Raw genomic sequence first — 23,198 nt, 5'->3', positions numbered from 1 at the left:
TGAACTTGACCTCGAGTGAACTATGTTCTGTTTTCCTGGTATTACTGGTGCGCTTTGTTTTTAGGCGAGATCCAGTATCGTCCAGGTTCCGGTGAGCTTCCCTTTCTGTCGGGAGTTGTTTTCCCTTCTGTCCAGTGTTCAGACATTTTCGTCAGTCATCTGCCATGTGAGGATTTCTTCCCGGTCACCGACCAGAGTGGATTACCTCGTGGAACACCGCATGTGGTCTCTGTTCAGTGGACTGTGACTTTTGTGCTTCATCTGACCCTCTCTTACCTCCTTATAAATAAACATTGTTAACTTGCATTTGGCTCCGAGACTCCTTGTGACAGAATGAGCACGGCAACAATGGAGTCAGCGAGTTCGGAGGGTTCGGATTCGGTGTACGCCGCACTTCATCAGCAGGAAGCCATTGAACAGCATTCATCTCTGTTGAGTAAAGCTTCCAGAGATTTTCGTGTCCTGTCTGAACGATTCACGGAGCTCAGCACCTGGGTAGACCAGATTGGTTCCCAGGTCGATGAGCGTTTTCCGTCTGCACCTGTTGATAAGGTACCTGCAGACCGTGAGCCACACGCGGCGACACCTCCGTCCTTCGACGGCGATCCCAACTCATGCCGGGCCTTCTTGCAGCAGTGTTCCCTTGTCTTTGCCCTTCAACCACGGCGGTTCGCCGCTTCATCATCCAAGGTGGCGTATGTTTTGACACTACTCACCGGAAGGGCGAGACAGTGGGGAATGGCTGTATGGGGAGCCAGGGCTCCGTGCACGGCTTCGTTTGAGGCTCTTGAAACGGAGATGTTGAGTTTGTTTGATCGCTCGGTTCGTGGGGACATGGCAGCAGCCGAGCTAGTGAGACTGCTGCAACGGACTATCGACTACCGTCACGGATTATGCCATCGCGTTCAAGACGCTAGCCATCACCTGCGGCTGGAATGACGCTGCATTACGGGCTCAGTTTCTCGAGGGTCTCAACCCTGAGATTCAGGATGAGATCGCTGCACGGGATCCGCCGACATCGCTAGAGACGGCGATCGACCTGGCGTTGAGGATCGAGACCCGCCACCGTCAACGTGACATCCGCCGGTCGTTTCGTCATCGTGCCGTCTCTGAACAGGAGGAATTCACCGCATCTTCTCTCCAAACGGAGGAACCCATAGAACTGGGAAAGCTCCGTCTGACCGCCACCGAAAGACATCGTCGTCTGGCCTGTGGTTTGTGTCTATATTGCGGTAAGGCGGGGCATATTGCCGTCGCGTGTCCGATAAAGAGAGACTGCCCGCCGATGACTTTGAGAGTTTCGGTGGGCGTGTCGTCATTGAAGTCTCCCGTGAGCTGTACTACACTCCCAGTAATCATAAACTATAAACAGTCTTTTCATTCACAGGCGTTGCTGGATTCTGGTGCGGAGGCGAGTTTTCTGGATGCCGGTGTGGCCGAATCATGGAATATTCCTTTAATTCCTCTGTCGTCTTCCCTCTCCGCATGGACTTTAAAGGGACAGCATATGGCTGTTATCACCCATCGCACTCCCCCTGTGAGTTTGTTTGTTTCTGGCAATCATCGTGAGGAGATCGAATTCTATCTATTAGAACATTCCCAATCGCCGGTCATCTTAGGGCATGATTGGTTGACCAAACATAATCCTCACGTTGATTGGCAGAACGGTGTTGTTTTATCGTGGAAGTCTTCGTGTCATGTTTCATGTCTCGGTCCTGCTCCTTCTCCTGTTGTGTGTTCTACTTTTCAGGTCCCGGATGTTGATCTCTCGGGAGTTCCGGCGGAGTACTCTGATCTGTGTCGGGTGTTCAGTAGGGCCCGGGCTACTTCCCTGCCTCCTCACCGGTCGTATGATTGTGAAATCAAACTTCTCTCAGACACTTCTCCGCCTAAGGGTCGCATATTTTCCCTTTCTAAACCAGAGAGAGAGGCTATGGATAAGTACATTAATGAGTCTCTTAATGCCAGTCTCATTCGCCGCTCCTCGTCTCCAGCTGGCGCTGGATTTTTCTTTGTTAAGAAGAAAGACGGGTCCCTTCGTCCGTGCATTGATTACAGAGGGCTGAATGACATTACTGTTAAGAATAAATACCCCTTGCCTTTAATGTCTTCAGCGTTCGAGTTACTTCAGGGAGCGCACGTGTTTACCAAGTTAGATCTGCGCAACGCTTATCACTTGGTACGTATCAAAGAGGGCGATGAGTGGAAGACAGCCTTTAATACACCATCAGGGCACTGGGAATACTGCGTTCTTCCGTTCGGTCTTTGTAACGCACCGGCTGTCTTCCAAACCATGGTCAATGAAGTGCTGGGTAACATGATTAACAAGTTTGTCTTTTGTGTATCTCGATGACATTCTCATCTTTTCTCCCTCTATGCAGATACACACCCAGCATGTTCGCCAGGTTTTACAACGGCTGTTAGAGAATCAGCTCTTTGTTAAGGCGGAGAAGTGTGAGTTCCACAAGGAGTCGGTTTCGTTTCTGGGTTTTGTCATAGCCGAGGGAGAGATTCGTCCCGATCCCGCTAAAGTTAAAGCGGTCGCCGAATGGCCAGTGCCCGACACTCGTAAAGAGCTTCAGCGATTTCTGGGCTTCGCCAACTTTTATCGGCGTTTCATCAGAAACTTTGGTCAGATCGCTAAACCTCTTACCGCTCTTACTTCCTCTAAAGTGTGTTTCCGTTGGAATACTGAAGCTCAGGAGGCCTTTGATGAATTAAAGTCCCGTTTCATCTCTGCACCTGTTCTTTCTATTCCCGATGCGGCGAAACAATTTATAGTGGAGGTGGATGCATCTGATGTCGGGGTTGGCGCCGTTTTATCTCAGCGATCCTCTGTTGACGGGAAAGTGCATCCGTGCGCTTTTTTCTCTCATCGGTTAAACCCAGCGGAGCGGAATTACGACATAGGTAATCGGGAGCTGCTGGCGGTTAGACTCGCTCTGGGTGAGTGAGTAACGCTCGAATGGTAACGCTCGTATTAGCCACTGGTTGGAGGGAACCTCGGAACCCTTTCTGGTCTGGACGGATCATAAGAATCTGGAATATATCCGTTCAGCCAGAAGATTAACATCTAGACAGGCTCGCTGGGCACTTTTCTTCGAGCGTTTTAACTTTACCCTCTCGTACCGGCCGGGGTCTAAAAACACTAAACCCGACGCTCTCTCCCGTCTGTTCGAGGGTTCCGGGTCGGAGCGGACCGAAACTATTCTCCCGGAGGGAAGGGTGGTCGGTGCCCTCGTGTGGGGAATCGAACAGCGGGTGAGAGAGGCCGGCCGAGAGGGGGAAGTTCCAGAGGGGTGTCCGGCGGGTCGTCTATGGGTTCCTGAGCGCTTGCGTTCCGATGTCATCCGGTGGGGTCACGAATCCAAGTTTGTCGGCCATCCAGGAATTCGGAGAACGTTGGCTGCCATCCGTCAACGTTTTTGGTGGTCTTCTATGACTTCGGAAGTCAGACAGTTCGTATTAGCCTGTTCAGTCTGTGCTTGTAATAAAGCATCTAATCAACCTCCCGCTGGTCTGCTTAAATCTTTGCCCGTCCCCTCCCGCCCCTGGTCTCATATAGCCCTTGATTTTGTCACCGGCTTACCGGCGTCGAATGGTAACACTGTCGTATTGACTGTGGTGGATCGTTTTTCTAAAGCGGTTCATTTTATTCCCCTGCCTAAACTTCCTTCTGCCAAGGAGATGGCTCAGGTTTTGATTGATCACGTCTTTCGGTTACACGGTATTCCGACTGATGTTGTTTCAGATAGGGGTCCTCAGTTCATCTCTCGTTTTTGGCAGGAGTTTTGTAGACAGATCGGCGCTACTGCCAGCTTGTCTTCTGGTTATCATCCGCAGACCAATGGGCAATGCGAACGGGCTAATCAGGATCTCGGTCGAACGCTTCGCTGTCTGTCGTCTAAATATCCGAATTCTTGGTGCCAACAGCTTCCTTGGGTCGAGTATTCTCATAATTCTCTTCCCGTCGCATCCACTAATTTGTCTCCATTCGAATTATCTGTCGGATATCAACCTCCCCTTTTCCCATCACAGGAGCCCGACGCAGCGGTTCCGTCTGCTTTAGCTTTCGTACGCAGGTGCAGACGCACTTGGAGGAAAGCTAAATCACTCTTATTACAAAGCTCCAGACGAACCAAAGCTGCGGCTGACCGTCACCGGCGACCTCCACCCCGTTATGTGTGTGGACAAAAGGTATGGCTTTCCACCAAGGATCTGCCTCTCCGTGAGCCTTCTCGTAAGCTGGCTCCTCGTTTCATTGGGCCATACAGTATATCTAAGGTCATTAATCCGGTAGCGGTCAAGCTTAAGTTACCTCCTATTCTTGGTCGGGTTCACCCAGTTTTTCATGTATCCAGGGTTAAACCTGTGATTTTTGCCCGGAACAATCCCCCTGTCTCTGCCCCTAAACCCCCCGCCCCTCGTCTAGTGGATGGTGCTCCTGCCTATACTGTTAGGAGATTACTAGATTCTCGTCGCAGGGGCAGAGGTTTTCAGTATTTAGTGGACTGGGAGGGTTACGGTCCGGAGGAGAGGTCCTGGGTTCCGGCCCGGGATATACTGGACCCTGGTCTGATCGAGGATCTCCGTCGGCGACAGGGTGAGTCTCCTCCATGCCCGTCCGGTGCCGGTCATGGGGGGGGGATACTGTCAGGACTCCTGGGTGATCATGTGTGTGTGTATGTTGTCTTACCTGTTGGTGGTGGTTCCTCACGGGTTCACTGGCTCCTCCCGCTCGTTTCAGTAATTGTTCACCTGTCGTGTCTCATCAGCTGTTCTCTTTTTATAGCACTCTGTCCTGTCTCTCGTCGCTTGCTCATTGTCTTGGTTGGTCTCAGTCATGCTGTCCTAGTCCAGTCGGTTCATCTTGCTGTTCCTCTCCAGTTCCTCAGGTTCGGTCGCAGGCATCTGGAGGCTCGTCTTAGCCCAGAGTTCACACGCCTGTGGATATCGTGAACTTGACCTCGAGTGAACTATGTTCTGTTTTCCTGGTATTACTGGTGCGCTTTGTTTTTAGGCGAGATCCAGTATCGTCCAGGTTCCGGTGAGCTTCCCTTTCTGTCGGGAGTTGTTTTCCCTTCTGTCCAGTGTTCAGAGATTTTCGTCAGTCATCTGCCGTGTGAGGATTTCTTCCCGGTCACCGACCAGAGTGGATTACCTCGTGGAACACCGCGTGTGGTCTCTGTTCAGTGGACTGTGACTTTTGTGCTTCATCTGACCCTCTCTTACCTCCTTATAAATAAACATTGTTAACTTGCATTTGGCTCCGAGACTCCTTGTGACAGACGCAGCATTTTATTTCAAATGTTTAAATCTCTTATAGCTTCATAAATTTCACAGATTTTCATCTTAACCTGTAGGAGGAATTTAATACAGCGCTGACGTCCTTACAAAACAAGCTCAAACATGGAGAAGAAATGAAAGCAAAGTATGATAAAACAATCCAACACATCGAGGTGAGGATGTGTAAAGAGTTAAACACTCAACATTCACACACACAGTTTATTATTGACATTAGTGGAGTGTGTGTTCACACAGAGCTGACTGAAGTGAATGTGATGTGATTTCAGTCTCAAGCTGAGCACACAGAGCGTCAGATTAAAGAAGAGTTTGAGAAGCTTCATCAGTTTCTCAGAGACAAAGAAGAAGCTACAATCACTGCACTGAGGGAGGAAGAGGAGCAGAAGAAGCAGATGATGAAGGAGAAGCTGGAGGAGATGAACACACACATCTCAGCTCTTTCACACACAATCAGAGACATGGAGGAGATGATGAAAGCCAATGACGTCTCGTTTCTAAAGGTGACCAATCAATCTGGCTTCATTCTTTGAGCAGAAAACAACTTGAGACTCACTGACAATGAGAGTGTTTGATAAGATATTAACATGTTTTCAAACTCTATATTTTCCAGAACTTTAGCGTCTCAATGGAAAGGTGAGTGAGCTGCTCGTATCTCTTCTCTCAGTGGATCTGAACTCAAATTCACTGCAGTTCTGACTCCTGAATGTTCCTCCAGAGTCCAGATCTCACAGCCGGATCCACGGATGAGTTCTGGAGCTTTGATTGATGTGTCCCGTTACCTGGGTAACCTGCCGTTCAGAGTCTGGAAGAAGATGCTGGAAACTGTCCAACACAGTGAGTCTCAGCAGATCTGACACCAGCGCAAAACATCCTTCTGATAGAAACACACACAACATTAACATCTGAGAGAAATATATTTAATAATCTCTTGAATTTGTGAGTGAATCTGAACTGTATTTCAGAAGATCATCAGATCATACAGTGAACTCATAATGACTACAGAAGTCTGTTCCTCATGGTCTCTGCTTATGTATTAGGATACAATAGTGTTTATTAAGTTGGCCTGGAAGAGCCAACTTACTGAAATCCTATTAAACTTAATATTATTATTATTATTTTTCTTACTCTAAATTTCGGACTCTAATGGTGTGTTCACACCGGACGTGAATGACGCGATTTGCGCGAGTGATTTACATGTTAAGTCAATGCAAAGACACGAATAGACATTCTGCTGTGTGATTCGCACGAATGAGGCAGCGCGAATTGAGCATTTGACGCGTGATTCGTGTCATTCTGAACTTTGGTGGATATTCGCGCCACGTTAGCCAATCAGGAGCTTGCTCTAGTAGTGACAACAATGAGGAGCAAATCTGTATATTAAAGGATTAGTTCACTTTTAAATAAACTTTTGCTGATAATTTCCTCACCCCCATGTCATCCAAGATGTCCATGTCTTTCTTTCTGCAGTCGAAAAGAAATTAAGCTTTTGGATGAAAACATTCCAGGGGTTTTCTCCATATAATGGACTTCAATGGGCTCCAAACGGTCCAAGGTCCAAATGACAGTTTCAGTGCAGCTTCAAAGGGCTTTAAACGACACCAGATGATGAATGAGGGTCTTATCTAGCGAAACCATCACTTTCTGTGAGAAACCCAGCAGTATTTATGCTATTATTTTACCTCTTATCAGACAAACGTGATCATCTCTGAGCTCCGCCATTACTTCCGCTAAGTGAGGTCAAATACGATCGTAGTCATAGATATATCGATAGTAGATGCCTCATTCTACTGATCTGTGCAGGTGCTAATGAGGCATCTACGTATACTTCTATGACCACGCTCGTATTTGGACCGTTTGGAGCCCATTGAAGTCCATTATATGGAGGAAACCCCTGGAATGTTTTCATCCAAAACCTTAATTTCTTTTCGACTGCAGAAAGAAAGACATGGAAATCTTGGATGACATGGGGGTGAGTAAATAATCAACAAAAGTTTATTTAAAAGTGAACTAATCCTTTAATATCTGGTTCAGACAATATAATTATCACTGTGATAACATGAAATTACATGAAACACAACCCAGTCTCTTTTCGTTAAATGCAATGTATGATCAATAATACAAAAGTAGAAGTAAAAGGTATAATAAGCAGTGTTGGGGAAGCTACTCTGAAACAGTAGTTTGACAAGCTACAAGCTACTTAAACATGAAAGTAGTTCAACTACAGCCAAGCTACCCTTCTGAAAAAGTAGTTAGATACACTACAAGTTACTACCAAAATGTAGCTAGCTACATCGAAACTACTTTTATTTATTTTATTTTTTTTTACAATTAAATGCATATTTACAAATAACTGAATAATCGTTAATGAAGAATGTTTTAAGTTAAATGTTTGGGGTTTAAAACAACACAATGCAATACAATTATGATAAGAGTAAAGTTTTATTTTGTAAACTATCCAAATATACAATACTCAAATGTCATTTCCCATCAATGCAAGAACAAAATATAAGCAACTTTGACACACAGGAGTAGACAAAAATGCATATATATATATATATATATATATATATATATATATATATATATATATATATATATATATATATATATATATATATATATATATAGCAGGATAATCAATTTAAAAAGGCTATTATTCACCTGTATGTGCTTGAAGTCTTCGACGCAGACAGCGTTTTAATCTTTTGTTTGTATAAATCAAGTGTGACCTTTACTAGTCGATTTGTGTGAAGTTATCAACCCACTCCTGTACGTCCTTTACATAATCATCAGACGATCTCTTCTCTGTGAACCGTAAAGCCGCAAGATGCGCAATGAAATAAAGATAGTAGTAACGTGCGATTTTAGTATGTGATCAAATAAGAAGAAAACACTGCGCTGCTTCAATGCATTGCAGGCTCGTCAAAACACAAAACGTAATGTAACTTTTGGTCGCGCTACACCGTTAGCTACTGGAAAAGCTACATTGTTTTAAAAGCAACTGAGCTACTGACAAGCTACTGAAAAATTTAGTTAAGTTAGTAGCTTAGCTACTTGTAGTTAAAGGGGTGATGAATTGAGAAATCAACTTTCCCTTGAGCTTTTGATATATAAGAGGTCATGGCAAATATAAGAATATCCTGTAAGTTTCAGAGCTGAAAACTTTCTTGTTAGTCAAAGAAAAGCTTTTATAGACACCAGACCCTGAAAACGATCTTGTGCTTCACCTTTACGTCATCGCACGACGAAACACCGCCTCTACAGAATAATAAGCAGGTGTAATTCAGTAGCCCCGCCCACCGACTCATGGAGCTGGTCGGATTGTGCTAACCAGCAGCAATAAACATGCAGAGGATATCACGATATTGCGCTATTCCTGGTTGTGGAAGAACACAGTCGCTGCATAAGCTTCCCTCGGATCCTAATATTAGGATTATGAGGTTGAACTTTATTTTTAATGAAGTTCCAGCTCACGTGGGGATTTGCAGACATATTGAGATTGAAACACAATGCTGTGCCTTCTATATTGGATCCGAATGGTGCAGCACACTTATGTGAGTAAAACATGTTTTTTATACGTGATAGTATTGCATTGTTACAGATCGTTTGATATGTGTACGATTGTGTAGTGATAATGTGTAGAGAGACTTGTTGTAACATTGTGTGTCTCCGCGCGAGTGTGTGTGTCTCCGCGCGAGTGTCTGTCTGTGTGTGTGTCTCCGCGCAAGTGTGTGTGTGTGTGTGTGTGTCTCCGCGCAAGTGTGTGTATCTGTGTGTCTCCGCGCGAGTGTGTGTGTCTCTGCGCGAGTGTGTGTGTATGTGTCTCCACGTGAGTGTGTGTGTGTCTCCACACGAGTGTGAGTGTGTGTCTCCGCCCGAGTGTGTGTGTGTGTGTGTGTGTGTGAGTGTGTCTCCGTGCGAGTGTGTGTCTCCGCCCGAGTGTGTGTGTGTGTGTGTATGTATGTGTGTGTGTCTCCGTGCGAGTGTGTGTCTCCGCCTGAGTGTGTGTGTGTGTGTGTGTGTGTGTGTGTGTGTGTGTGTGTGTGTGTGTGTCTCCCCACGTGAGAGTGGGCATGTTTTTGTGAAATATCAGGACAAAAATGTGTATAATGACATGGGTATGACAGGTATTACAAAAAGAGGGTGAAATATGAGGACGTTCCCCATGTCCTCACTTTTCAAAATGCTTATAAATCACACAGAACAAGTTTTTTTTCACAGAAAGTAAACTGCACAGTCTCCTGTGAGGGGTAGGTTTAGGGGCAGTGTGTGTGTGTGTGTGTGTGTGTGTGTGATGGGTAGGTTTAGGGGCAGGGGCAGTGTGTGTGTGTGTGTGTGTGTGTGTGTGTGTGTGTGTGTGTGTGTGTGTGTGTGTGTGTGTGTGTGTGTGTGTGTGATGTGTAGGTTTAGGGGCAGGGGCAGTGTGTGTGTGTGTGTGTGTGTGTGTGTGTGTGTGTGTGTGTGTGTGTGTGTGTGTGTGATGGGTAGGTTTAGGGGCAGGGGCAGGGGCAGTGTTTGTGTGTGTGTGATGGGTAGGTTTAGGGGCAGGGGCAGTGTGTGTGTGTGTGTGTGATGGGTTGGTTTAGGGGCAGGGGCAGTGTGTGTGTGGGTGTGTGTGTGTGTGTGTGTGTGTGTGTGTGTGTGTGTGTGTGTGTGTGTGTGTGTGTGTGTGTGTGTGTGTGTGTGTGTGTGTGATGGGTAGGTTTAGGGGCAGGGGCAGTGTGTGTGTGTGTGTGTGTGTGTGTGTGATGGGTAGGTTTAGGGGCAGGGGCAGTGTGTGTGTGTGTGTGTGATCGGTAGGTTTAGGGGCAGGGGCAGTGTAAGGGGATAGAAAATACGGTTTGTACGGTATAAAAACCATTACGCCTATGGAATGTCCCCACATCTCACAAAAACAAATGTGTGTGTGTGTGTGTGTGTGTGAGAGATTTAGTGTTTGTTTGATATTTTGCGAGTTCTGTGAGCATTTCCCCTAGACGATTCCTGGAACAGACGGTAGCTGAAGCTCATTAAATATGCAAATATTATCCAATCCTAGTCGTGGGCGTTTACTTCCAAGTCTTCAGTTCGACACGCCCATCAAATCCTAGTGTTTCTCAGAGAGCCTCAAAACCAAGGAAGAAAATAGCCTGTAACTGCCTCACATGTTTTAGTTAAGTTTGTTACTGTTTTTGATTCCTACCTGAGCATAATAGGAGATTATAGGCGGAACTAATTAGCGCCGATCTTGTGTTCCGCACGTAATTAGAAGCAACACAATCCCTGAAGTGAAGCACTAAAAGCATAGCATGGCAAGAGCTCTCTAAGTTAAGTAAATATTAAGAATATAAACATATCTGCACGTATATTATCTAAGAAGAAAGAAGACAAGGAAGAAGACTTTAAGTTTAGCCCCTCTTATGTAGAAAGCAGCCTACGAGGTATGTTTATTTTGTATCCGGTTTCTGTGATATATTTCATGTGTATAGCTTGTGTTAACTAAGTGTGTAACTATAGTGGCATAATCTGAATTCAAGACATACATGCATTTTATTTATAGTATCCTTTTATTTTTGCTCCTTTTTCACCCAGTTCTCACGGGTGGACATGATATGCTGTAAAAATAAAACCCTGTTTTTTAAACAAGACCTCGTGCTTCGTGTTGACTACTAGAGGGAGCTACAGTGAGAACTCGACGGCATCAGAGAGCGCGAATCGTGGATGGGCCGAGACATCTCCACATTGCAGCGCGCGCCGTCATTCCAGCCATCACATCAGCATAAGAAGACGCGGTGTCCACGTGATCAGGTTCCCTAACGCAAATTAAGCTGCAACTTTAGAGACATTGAGCGTGTTGCACAAAGGACTGAGACACTTATTTGCATTTCAAATAACAAGTTAATGTTGTTTTGTTTACTTACCTTTTCAAATATAAGTTCATTGATATTGCTACTGTGTTGATTTACTGATGAGTATGCAGTAAATATTACTAAGAACTATTAGTACTAAGAGTAAGGCAGAATTGGTCATATTTAGGCATTTAAAGGTGAATGGTTATTACTTAATATGGTACATGTACAAGTTTAACTAAGTTCATTTATTTATTTATTTATTTTACTTGTGGTGAGCTAAGTTTAAATAAGACCATATATAGCTATAACAAGTTATCAGGCAAGACCATTGCTACATAGATTGCAAAGTAAGTGTTATCTAACTGTTATACTAGTCTTTGAGTACAGTTATTATTTTGGAATAATCAGGTTAAATTAACTGCAGAGAGTAATTTTTGTACAAAAGAGTGCAAGTAGTTAAAGGCTGAGTATTCATATATCAGATTAAAATACCTACTCAATTGAGTTTAGGCTATGTTGAACCTAACTTAGATTATTGTAAACAAAGTAATTACTCAACTAAGGCAAGTTTAGATTTAAATCAAACTTAGTAAATTAAGTAAATGTCAGAGTTTGAGTATTTTCTTGAGAGTGACAAAGAGGGTGCAGGTGAAGACGCGCAACAGCACTGCGCAGGCATGCAACCACAAGCTGCTGAAGGTACAGGAGATGATAACCACACTTCCTCACGAGAGCCTTAAAGAAGCCAAAGAGTCCGCAAGTTTACGGAAAAGGGCCAAGAACTGCATGATGAGCAAGTAAGAAAATTTGCACACCGTTTCAGTGTGAGCTACGAGAGGTGGAAGGCTATCACTAAAGACGCCAAACAAACGCTGCGTGGACAATGCTCAAACAACCTGCTGCATGACCACATCACCAAGATTAGCAACGTCTCAGATAATCAAAAAGTTGCTTATGAAGATTTAAGGCACATTGACATTCCCGACCAAGACACACGTCGCAGAGTAGACACCTGTGAAGCAGTAACAAGAACAATCATCCAAACTGCAAGGACACTTCTAGACACAAGAGGGGATGAAGAACAAAGGGTGAAAACAATAGAGTCTGTAATTAAAGCAGCGGCCTCAGACAGGGTAAGCGTCAACTCTCACCGCACCAAGTCGTCTGCTCATTCTCGAGCTAGCTCAAGAATAACATCCCGCTCAAGCCAGTCTTCTGCAAGACAAGATGCTGCTGCTGAAGTTGCTGCCAATGAAGCCACTTTAAAGGTACTGCTAGAGCAAGAACGTCATATCGAAGAACTTGAAAGACTTGAAACTGAAGCAGCCAATTTACGAGCCAAACAAGAGGCTGAAAATGCAGAAAGACAAAGGGCGCTGGAAGCCAAGCGCAGACAACTACAAAGACTGGAGACAATTAAGAAGCTAAAGGCTGCTAAGGTGAGACAGCAAGTATATGATCGAAGTGAATGCTCAGATGAAGAAATATTTGAGCTGCTCCATCAATTTGTCCCTCTAAAGGAGAATGAGGAAGTCAAGCATGAAAGTAGCCTATCGCAGCATCGCTCCCCACCTCTACCTCTGACACAATCAAGACAAGAAGACAATACTGCAGCTCTTGTCAGAGCATTCGCAGAGTCAATGCGAGTCGTCTTCCAGTACCTGAACCAACAATGTTCAACGGCGACCCACTCAGATTCAATGACTGGAAAGTCTCCTTTCAGACACTTATTGACAGGAAAAACATACCAGCTGAAGAAAAAATATACTATCTGCGAAAGTATGTGGGTGGACCAGCAAAAAGGGCCATTGAAAGCTACTTCCTGCTTGGCACAGAGTCAGCCTATTGTGCAGCATGGACCATCCTAGAAGAGAGATATGGCAATCCATTCCTTATTGCCAAGGCCTTCAGAGATAAGCTCGATACATGGCCCAAGATAAGCTCCAAAGGGAGTGTGGAGCTTCAAGAACTCGCTGACTTCCTTCGCAGCTGTGAGGCGGCCATGTTTCAGATCAGAGGTCTTGAAGTACTCAACGACTGCCACGAAAACCAAAAAATACTCTCTAACTTTCAGACTGGCTGACCTTAAGATGGAATAGGAAGGTGATAGAAGTGGAAGAACAAAGTCACACGTTCCCAAGCTTTAGCCAGTTTGTCAAGTTTATCACACGTGAAGCAAAAATTGCCTGCAACCCAATGACATCCCTCCACGCTCTAAAACCAAGTGAAAGTGAGAAGATCAAGGTTTCAAAAACCAGAGGTCATGGAGCAAAGGTATTGGCTACTAACTCAGACGTCAAAGCTGTTACCACAAGCTGTGTCTTCTGTGAAAAGGCAGGTCATAGTTTACACAAGTGTCGCAAATTTATGGATGAGATGATTTCAGAGCGAGTCAAGTTTGTTCAAGAGAAGAAATTGTGTTTCGGCTGTCTGAAGTTTGGCCATTGCTCAAAGGACTGTGAAAACAGAAACATCTGCGATATGTGTGAAAGGAGACATCCATCTTGCCTCCATGATATTCGCACAAAGGAAGAAAGGATGTCAACGTGGCCTAGTGGAGCAGGGGACCGTGACAAGTCAAGGGAAAGGAAAATGGATCGGCCACAAGATAAAGCAGCAAGATCGTCACGTGAGGCAACATCCAACAGAGTTATACAGAATGTTAAAGACACTCATACATCAACAATCATTCCAGTGTGGTTGTCAGTCACAAGTGAGCCAGATCGTGAAGTTCTTGTATATGCACTCCTCGATACACAGAGCGACACGACATTCATCCTGGAAGAAACGGCAAAGGCTCTCCACACAAGGAATGAACCAGTTCAGCTTAAGCTCTCCACAATGGCTTCAAGAAACACAGTCGTGTCCTGCCGGAAACTGACTGGACTGCAAGTGAGAGGATTCTACTCAGACAAGATAATTCCTCTGCCAGTGGCCTACTCGAGAGAATTCATCCCTGCAAACAGAGATCATATTCCCACACCAGAGACTGCAAAGGCATGGCCACACCTTGAACATATTGCAGATGAGATTGCTCCTCAGCAAAGCTGTGATGTGGGCCTGCTAATCGGCTACAACTGTCCTCAAGCGCTTGTCCCAAGGCAAGTGGTGTCTGGTAAAGAAAATCAGCCCTTTGCACAGAGAACAGACCTGGGCTGGAGTGTAGTCGGCTATGGCAACCCATGTCTCGACTATGGAGATGAAATTGGAGTAAGTCATCAGGTTATCGTGAAACAAGTGATTCCTGGCCTCCAGTCCCCTTTAAACCTCACAAGCGAAGTGCACTATGTCTGTAGAACTCAGGTCAAGGAGGTAGTCTCACCCACAGACATCATCAAAGTGCTGGAATCTGACTTTGTCGAAAGGTCTTTGGAGGACAGGCACATCTCTCAAGAGGATCTCCGATTCCTGTCAAAGATGGAAAGAGGCATCAGACGCAAGGACAATGGTCATTATGAGATGCCGCTGCCATTCAAAAATGAAAGGCCCAACTTACCAGATAACATGGTATGCGCCATCCACCGTCTCAGATGTTTAGAACGGAAGCTGAAAAGAAACAAACAGTATTACAAAGACTACAAGACCTTCATGGATGAGATCATAACACGTGGAGACGCAGAAAGGGTCCCAGAAGAAGACATCAACAAAGCTTCAGCATGGTACATCCCACATCATGGGGTGTATCATCCCCAAAAGCCTGGGAAGATACGTGTTGTCTTCGATTGCTCGGCAAGATTTCAAGAAACATCCTTAAATGACCATCTCCTGACCGGTCCAGAGCTGACAAACACCTTGGTGGGAGTTCTGTGTCGTTTTCGAAGAGGTCCAGTGGCAATCATGTGTGACATAGAACGCATGTTCCACCAGTTCCACGTTAAAGCAGAAGACCAGGATTACCTAAGATTCCTGTGGTAGGAGAATGGAAATCTTGAAGCCAAACCATCCATCTATCGGATGAAGGTCCACTTGTTTGGTGCCGCTTCATCACCTGGCTGCGCTAACTATGGACTCAAGCACCTCGCAGCCAAAGGACAAGGACACTTCAATGAAGCCACCATCAAGTTCATTCAGAAGAACTTCTATGTTGATGACGGCTTGTCGAGTTTAGAGTCTGAAACCCAAGCTATCCAGTTAGTGAAGGAGGCAAGAGAGCTCTGCAACACAGGCAAACTCCGGCTACACAAGTTCATCTCCAACAGCAAGAAAGTCCTAGCCACAATTCCTAAGGAAGAATGTGCTGAAGCCGCCCAAGACCTGGACATGGCCCTGGGGGAACTACACGTGGAAAGAGCACTCGGCATACAGTGGTGCGTGGCTTCTGATGAGTTCCAGTTTCGAGTGATAGTCAAAGAAAATCCACTTACCCGAAGAGGAGTCTTGTCCACGGTTGCTTCAGTATATGATCCACTCGGATTTGTGGCACCGTTCATCTTGGTAGGAAAGCAGATCCTACAGCAGATGTGTCGTGACAAGCTCAGTTGGGATGACGTCTTACCTGATGATCTTCGACACCTGTGGGAGTTTTGGCTCCAAGACCTGCAAAACTTGGCTAGTGTGAAGATCCAGAGATGCTACATTCCATCAAACTTTAGGGTTCAGAGTTACGAGCTCCATCATTTCTCTGACGCCAGCGTTTCAGGGTATGGCGAGTGTTCGTACCTCCGGGCAGTCAGTGCATCAGGTGAAGTCCACTGCTCTTTGGTAATGGGGAAGTCAAGAGTAGCCCCAGTTAAGGTTACCACCATACCAAGACTTGAGCTGTCAGCAGCAGTCGTAGCTATCCGCACCAGTGACATGCTCAAAAGGGAACTGGAAATAGATGGCCTACAAGAATTCTTCTGGACAGATTCGAAGGTTGTTCTTGGATACATCAGTAATGAAGCCAGGAGATTTCATGTGTTCGTAGCAAACCGTGTGGAACGCATCAAGCAAAGTACAGAGTCTGCACAATGGAGGTATGTGGCTTCTGAAGAGAATCCAGCAGATCAAGCCTCAAGAGGTCTTGCAGCAGGACTACTTGTAGCTTCTAACTGGTTCACAGGCCCAGACTTTCTTTGGCAGAAAGAGTTACCCAGCGGAGTAGTCAAGGTGGGAGAGATTGCAAGTAGTGATCCAGAGATCAAGAAAGTCCAGGCTCATGACACCCAGACAAAGGAAATAAGGTCACTGTTAGATCGCCTACAACGGTTCTCTGACTGGTCAAGAATGGTGAAAGCTATAGCCAGACTCAAGCGGCGTGCAAAGGAAGCGAAAGGCCTCAAGCAAAGGTCCTGTGAAAGCACCAGTTTAGAGGAAAGGAGAGAAGCAGAGCTCAGCATAATCAAGATGAGCCAACAAGCAACCCTCTCTCAAGAAATACAGGACATCCAGCGTCATAAGAACACACAAATCAAAGACAAGGCCAACAAATTACACAAGTTATGTCCATTCCTGGATGACCAAGGTATCCTGGGAGGCCGCTTAACTCGCGCGGCTCTACATCCACATGTGAAACATCCAGCTATCCTCCCTAGAGACAGTCACGTGTCGGCATTACTCTTCAAGCACTATCATGAGAGAGTGCACCATCAAGGACGGGGAATGACCATGAATGAGCTCCGATCCAATGGCAAATGGATCCTGGGATGCAGCAATGCAGTGTCATCCCACATTTACAAGTGTACAACGTGCAGGAAGTTCAGAAGATGCACAGAACAACAAAAGATGGCAAATCTCCCGGAAGAGCGAATGGAAACAGCCCCTCCATTTACTTACTGTGGGATGGACTGCTTCGGGCCATTCTACGTCAAGGAAGGAAGGAAAGAGTTAAAGCGTTATGGACTGTTACTTACCTGCATGTGTTCCAGAGCAGTACACATTGAAATGCTCGATGATTTGACCACAGATGCCTTCATCAACGCGCTGCGTTCATTCATCGCTATTCGTGGAACAGTACGGCAAATAAGATGTGATCAAGGGACAAACTTTGTTGGCGCTAGGCGGGAGTTTATTGAAGTATTAAAGGAGATGGATCAAGAGGAACTCAAAGAACTGAGATGTGAGTTCATCATGAACACCCCGGCTTCAAGTCATATGGGTGGCGTCTGGGAAAGACAAATTCGCACTATCAGAAGTGTCTTGATGTCCATTCTAGAACAGTCAGCCAGACAACTTGACTGCTCCTCACTACGAACGTTCCTATATGAAGTCATGGCTGTTGTAAATAGCAGACCTCTGACCACTGATTATCTGAACGACCCATCCGGTCCAGAGCCCTTGACACCAAACCACATCCTGACCATGAAATCTACGATCATCTCTCCACCTCCTGGAAGGTTCGTCAGGGAAGATGTGTACCTCCGCAAGAGATGGCGCAGAGTTCAACTCTTAGCCAACAACTTTTGGACACGGTGGAAGAAGGAATACCTTCTCAATCTCCAACACAGACAGAAGTGGATCAAAGACCGCAGAAACGCTAAGGTCAACGATATTGTTATTTTGCAAGATGATGCTACACCACGAAATCAGTGGAAGTTAGCAAAGGTTATTGAAGTGTACCCAGGAAAGGACGGAAGAGTGAGAAGACTCAAGTTGCTTATCAGCGATTCAACTCTGGATGGAAGAGGAAAGCGCATCTCTAAACCTGTTCATTTGGAGAGGCCCATCCATAAGACAGTTACATTGTTGGAAGCAGACTGAAAACTCCTGCATCCTCTAGTTACTCTTTCCACCAGTTCTTAAGTTGAGCCATAAGTAAATAGTTAGTACTTTAAAATTAACATTATATGCAATTTATATGCAGTATGTTTGTCTCTTTAAGCTGTTCTGAGAAATCACTTGTGATTTGGTGGGAGTGTAACTGCCTCACATGTTTTAGTTAAGTTTGTTACTGTTTTTGATTCCTACCTGAGAATAATAGGAGATTATAGGCGGAACTAATTAGCGCCGATCTTGTGTTCCGCACGTAATTAGAAGCAACACAATCCCTGAAGTGAAGCGCTAAAAGCATAGCATGGCAAGAGCTCTCTAAGTTAAGTAAATATTAAGAATATAAACATATCTGCACATATATTATCTAAGAAGAAAGAAGACAAGGAAGAAGACTTTAAGTTTAGCCCCTCTTATGTAGAAAGCAGCCTACGAGGTATGTTTATTTTGTATCCGGTTTCTGTGATATATTTCTTGTGTATAGCTTGTGTTAACTAAGTGTGTAACTATAGTGGCATAATCTGAATTCAAGACATACATGCATTTTATTTATAGTATCCTTTTATTTTTGCTCCTTTTTCACCCAGTTCTCACGGGTGGACATGATATGCTGTAAAAATAAAACCCTGTTTTTTAAACAAGACCTCGTGCTTCGTGTTGACTACTAGAGGGAGCTACATAGCCTATTACTTATTCATTATGATGTTTCTGAATGTAAAAACCACATAAACGCCATAAGTTGACCTCAGATAACAGTATAAAAAAATTAAAAAAGCCAGTTCATGACCCCTTTAACTACTCCCCTACACTGATAATAAACTATACATGAAATAAAGCAAACAATTCAGTCAAACATTCAAAGTCAGCGCTAGTCGGCTACAACGGTAACTTAAAGTTAAATAGCCTAAAAATAAAAAAGTAATGAAACTTCACTTTGCCCTCAGCCTAAACGATTTGCCAGGGAACAAATTATAGATCCATGAGAGCAAAAATCGGCCGTTACATCATCACAAGACGAATTATATCTGGAGCCGCCACAGAGACATCAGAGCAGCGGCAGAAGAACTGGCTGAGGAAAAGCTGCTCTGTTGTGAAGTGAATGTCACGTGAATGAAGCGAGTAAACTCCAAATGTTCAAGCGTCCAACTTCGCACGAATTATTCGCGTCATTCGCGTCCAGTATCAGACCTTCAGACGGTTCTGGCTTGAGTTGCTATATCTTTTCTAACTGATCGGACTTACGCTTTTCCTAAAAATGCTGATTAAAACTCGGAAAAACTCCCATAGACTTTCATTGACGGAATGTTCCGATTTTCAAACTGTCCAACTGTCAAAAATTCAAATCTAAACACTGAAGCCCAGACTCACTTAAACTGACATTCTATGAACTAAACCATAGAGACTCATTAAACTCTATCTATCTATCTATCTATCTATCTATCTATCTATCTATCTATCTATCTATCTATCTATCTATCTATCTATCTATCATAGCAACCACCCAGAACACCGTAGAAACCACCCAGAATACCCTAGCAACCACAGAACATCCTAGCAACTGCATAGCAACCACCCAGAACACCATAGCTACCACACCAAGTGTACCCTAGCAACCACATAGCAAGACCGTAGCAACCACTCAGAATACCCTAGCAACCGCATAGCAACACCCTAGCAACCACCCTGAGTACCCTAGCAACCACATAGCAAGAACTTAGCAACCACCCAAGTACCCTAGCAACCACATAGCAAGACCCTAGCAACCACACAGAGTACCCTAGCAACCACATAGCAACCACCCCAAATACCTTAGCAACCGCATAGCAACCACCCTAGCAACCACACACACCCCAAGTACCTTAGCAACCGCATAGCAACCACCCTAGCAACCACATAGCAAGACCTTATCAACCACCCTGAGTACCTTAGCAACCGCATAGCAACCGCACAGCAACCACCTGAGTACCCTAGCAACCACATAGCAGGTCTAAACTACTAACTAAAACTCAAACTATTTCAAACTTTAAACTATTTCAAACTTTCTGTCTTTTTCAAGCCAACTTAAAGTTTGTCTCGACTAACTTTTTTATCTAGTTGAATACTGATATTAAACCTGAAGCCTCAATCCATTCTGACAGAAACTGAGAGACCATTGTTATCATAGCAGGATTTATGATCTCTTTCAACAAAGTCTTTATATGTGTTTTATATTGACATTTCTGATCATATTTCCTCCTGTAATCTGATGTTCTTCTCTTTGCAGCTCCGTTGACTCTAGATCCAAACACAGCAAATCCTTATCTCACACTCTCGTCTGATCTGACCAGTGTGTCGGTCAGTGATGAAGATAAAACACTTCCTGATAATCCAGAGAGGTTTGAGTATCCATGTGTCCTGGGATCTGAGGGCTTTAACTCAGGAACACACTGCTGGGATGTGGAGGTTGGTGACAGTACAGACTGGAGTCTTGGAATAACCACAGCATCAAACCAAAGGAAGGGACGGGTTTTCTTTAAGTCTAATGTCTGGCGTGTGCTGTACTGGAACAGGAAATACGGCTCACAATCCCCAGATCAACCCCTCACTCTCATTACTGTTAAAGTGAAGCTTCAGCGTGTGAGAGTTCAGCTGGACTATGACAGAGGAACAGTGTCATTCTCTGATCCTGTCACTAACACACATTTACTCACATTCAGGACGTCCTTCACAGAGACTGTGTTTCCATTCTTATGTAATTACTGCAAAACTTCTCCTCTGAGGATCTTACCAGTGAAACTGATCATTACAGCAGAAAATCACAGTTAAATCTGATTCTGCTTCCAGATTAATTCAGTTTGGCAAATTATGCTTCAATAACACTGTAATCAAAGTGTCTTATTCAATCAATTTTGGCACAAGTGTGTATTTTTGTTGGTATTTTCTAATTTCCTTTGATAAATATGTTTTACACTGGATACAGAAAAGAGTTACACTCATGAACTTAAAGGGCATATTGCAGGTTAATTTCTTTTTTTCAAAATGAATATAACCTTGTATGAAAATACCATATGAAAAATTTATGCAGGATTTAAAATGTTTTCAAAAAGACATAAGGGCACAAATTTAGTAGATAAAGTGATTAGTTCATCAGAACAAATTTACAGAATTTGGAAAGATCTTTAGATTGTACAGTGTCTTCACTTTTATCTTTTTACACATTCATTTCCCACATATAATTGAATGAGGAAAGGAAAAACAACAAAAAACAGCCACAACAGACTAGCATGTTGACTATTTGAACTTAAATTTTGCTCTCCTTTCTTTCTGGCCAGCAAATTTCTCAATGACTCTCTGATTAGAGTCAGTCATCTCAGTAGAGTCATGACGTTTGCGTTGTTCAGTCAGATATTTGAGGTCTCTTACCCCTGTTGTTGTCCACAAAACTTCAGTACCGACACTTTGAATAAAAGACAGGGAAAGCAATAAAGGGCATTGCTAACAACACATCCAGCAGCCTCCTCCGTTTCTCATCACAAGCGTGTGGATCTCTGAGTGCAGCTCCTCTGACTCCGGCTGCTGCTGCTGGACCCGTTGGTCCGGTTCGGGATCCCTGTCTTCCCTATTTAATGTATCCCGGTAAATTCCACATCCTTTTCGGGAATTTAACGTAGTTTTTCTTTCTCCCAACTCTGCTTCTCCTCGTTCGATTTGCTGTATGTTTACATTCGCGAGGCCATCAACATGGCCGCCACATCCCAGAATGCAACGCAACGCCCAAGCCCAATTATTGCAATAAATTGCAAAAAGTTTTCTAATATATGCACGGATTGATTCGGCGCCATCGGCTGGACACTATTCGCTTGTTAGTCAAGGTTCAAAGTCCAAAGGGCGGAAAAATCGACGCTAAAACGCACTCGTCAGTTGCCCGCTAACCTTTTTGTGAATGGATGGATTTGAGAATGCGCTATATGGTTTAGTGCGAATATATTGTCTGACGTGTTTTGGACAGAGTAGACAACATAGCTTCCAGTTTCTCCCTTGAAATGATAAGTTGTGTAGCCTACATTTTGGAAGTTTTTATTTAGAAAATAAAAAGGTTCTTTCTACACAGTCGAATGGAATACAAAAAATAAAATTTTATTTCCGCCAAAATAAAAGCTCTGTTTAATGTTTGAAAGAAATCAACATTTCTTGTTTTTAAAACAAGTCTCTTCTTCTCACCAAGGCTGCATTTATTTGATTAAAAATACAGTAAAAACAGAAATATTGTAAAATAATATTATAATGTAAAACAGCTGTTTTCTATGTGAGTGTATAGTAAAGTGTAATTTATTCCTGTGATCAAAGCTACATTTATCATCATGAGGCTACTCCAGTCTTCAGTGTCATATGATTCTTCACAAATCATTCTAATATGATGATTTGATGCTCAACAAACATCTATGATTATCAGTGTTGAACAATGTTTTTAGGATTTTTTTGTAAAGCTTTCTATTTCAGAGAAATGTTGTTCTTTTGAACCTTCTATTCATCAAATAATCCTGGGGAAAAGTGAGCATATTCAGCATAAGAGACTACTTAAAAAAAGTACATATCCCAGTGTAAACAATATTGTAAGACTTACTGTAAGACTTTGAATATTAACGCCTGATCAGTCTTGTGGGTTTGCTACTGTTACAATTAAAAACCGTATAAGGATAAAAACATGACAGGCAGACATGATGTAACCAACACAACTACAACTAATACAATTTATACTGAGCTTGGGCCGGCCCTGAGCTGAAGTGAAATAAATGCAATATTTGGCAATACACGGATGTTTCAGAGACATTATTGTCATGTTATACTTTATATACTGCTTAATTTTTTTACAGTCTATGGTGCAGACTCAGAGTGTGTGTCAAGAACAAAACTCATCACCTGCTCTTTGTTGTTGTTGTCCCAGATGATCATCAGTCTCTCCTTGGTGACAAAGCCTGCCAGGAATTAGGACTGGTGAAAAGAGTGTATCTCAACAGGAAACTACAAATAACATTGTTTGCAAATTTGGTGATGTTTTCAAAGGACTGGGATGTGATGTATAGATAGATAGATAGATAGATAGATAGATAGATAGATAGATAGATAGATAGATAGATAGATAGATAGATAGATAGATAGATAGATAGATAGATAGATAGATAGAGTGATAGATAGAGTTGACAGAGTGATAGATAGTGATTGTAAATATTAATAATTAACTATTAATTAGGCTAAACTTAAACAACCTTTTTTAAAATGCAATATAAAGAGCTAGCCTAGTAAGTGCTCGGCTGTTTGGCCGCTTAAGTGAACCGGCAAGTCTAAATCTAAGTCTTATCTTATCTTGATCATGTAAATGGGAAGCAGAAATTCAGA

The 23,198-nt window shown here is 43.8% G+C and overlaps 1 protein-coding gene across 2 annotated transcripts in view; it reads left to right on the top strand.

Moving 5' to 3' along the window:
- Nucleotides 1–22,613, top strand: part of LOC307139845 (E3 ubiquitin-protein ligase TRIM35-like) — a 48,626-nt gene extending 26,013 nt beyond the window's left edge. The window contains exons 2-6 of one of the 2 annotated variants that reach the window (XM_079838965.1): nt 5,364–5,459; nt 5,574–5,804; nt 5,915–5,937; nt 6,020–6,138; nt 20,086–22,613. In XM_079838965.1, coding sequence (XP_079695091.1) covers nt 5,364–5,459; nt 5,574–5,804; nt 5,915–5,937; nt 6,020–6,138; nt 20,086–20,627 — 1,011 coding nt within the window. In that variant the 3' untranslated portion in view covers nt 20,628–22,613. The remainder of the gene's footprint in view (nt 1–5,363; nt 5,460–5,573; nt 5,805–5,914; nt 5,938–6,019; nt 6,139–20,085) is intronic. The other variant, XM_079838966.1, reaches the window with a different exon arrangement.
- The last annotated feature ends 585 nt before the right edge of the window (nt 22,614–23,198 follow it).

This window comes from Gobio gobio (assembly GCF_949357685.1).
Source record: "Gobio gobio genome assembly, chromosome: 16".
Classification (NCBI taxonomy): domain Eukaryota; kingdom Metazoa; phylum Chordata; class Actinopteri; order Cypriniformes; family Gobionidae; genus Gobio; species Gobio gobio.
This window is presented reverse-complemented; position numbering and strand designations above follow the sequence as displayed.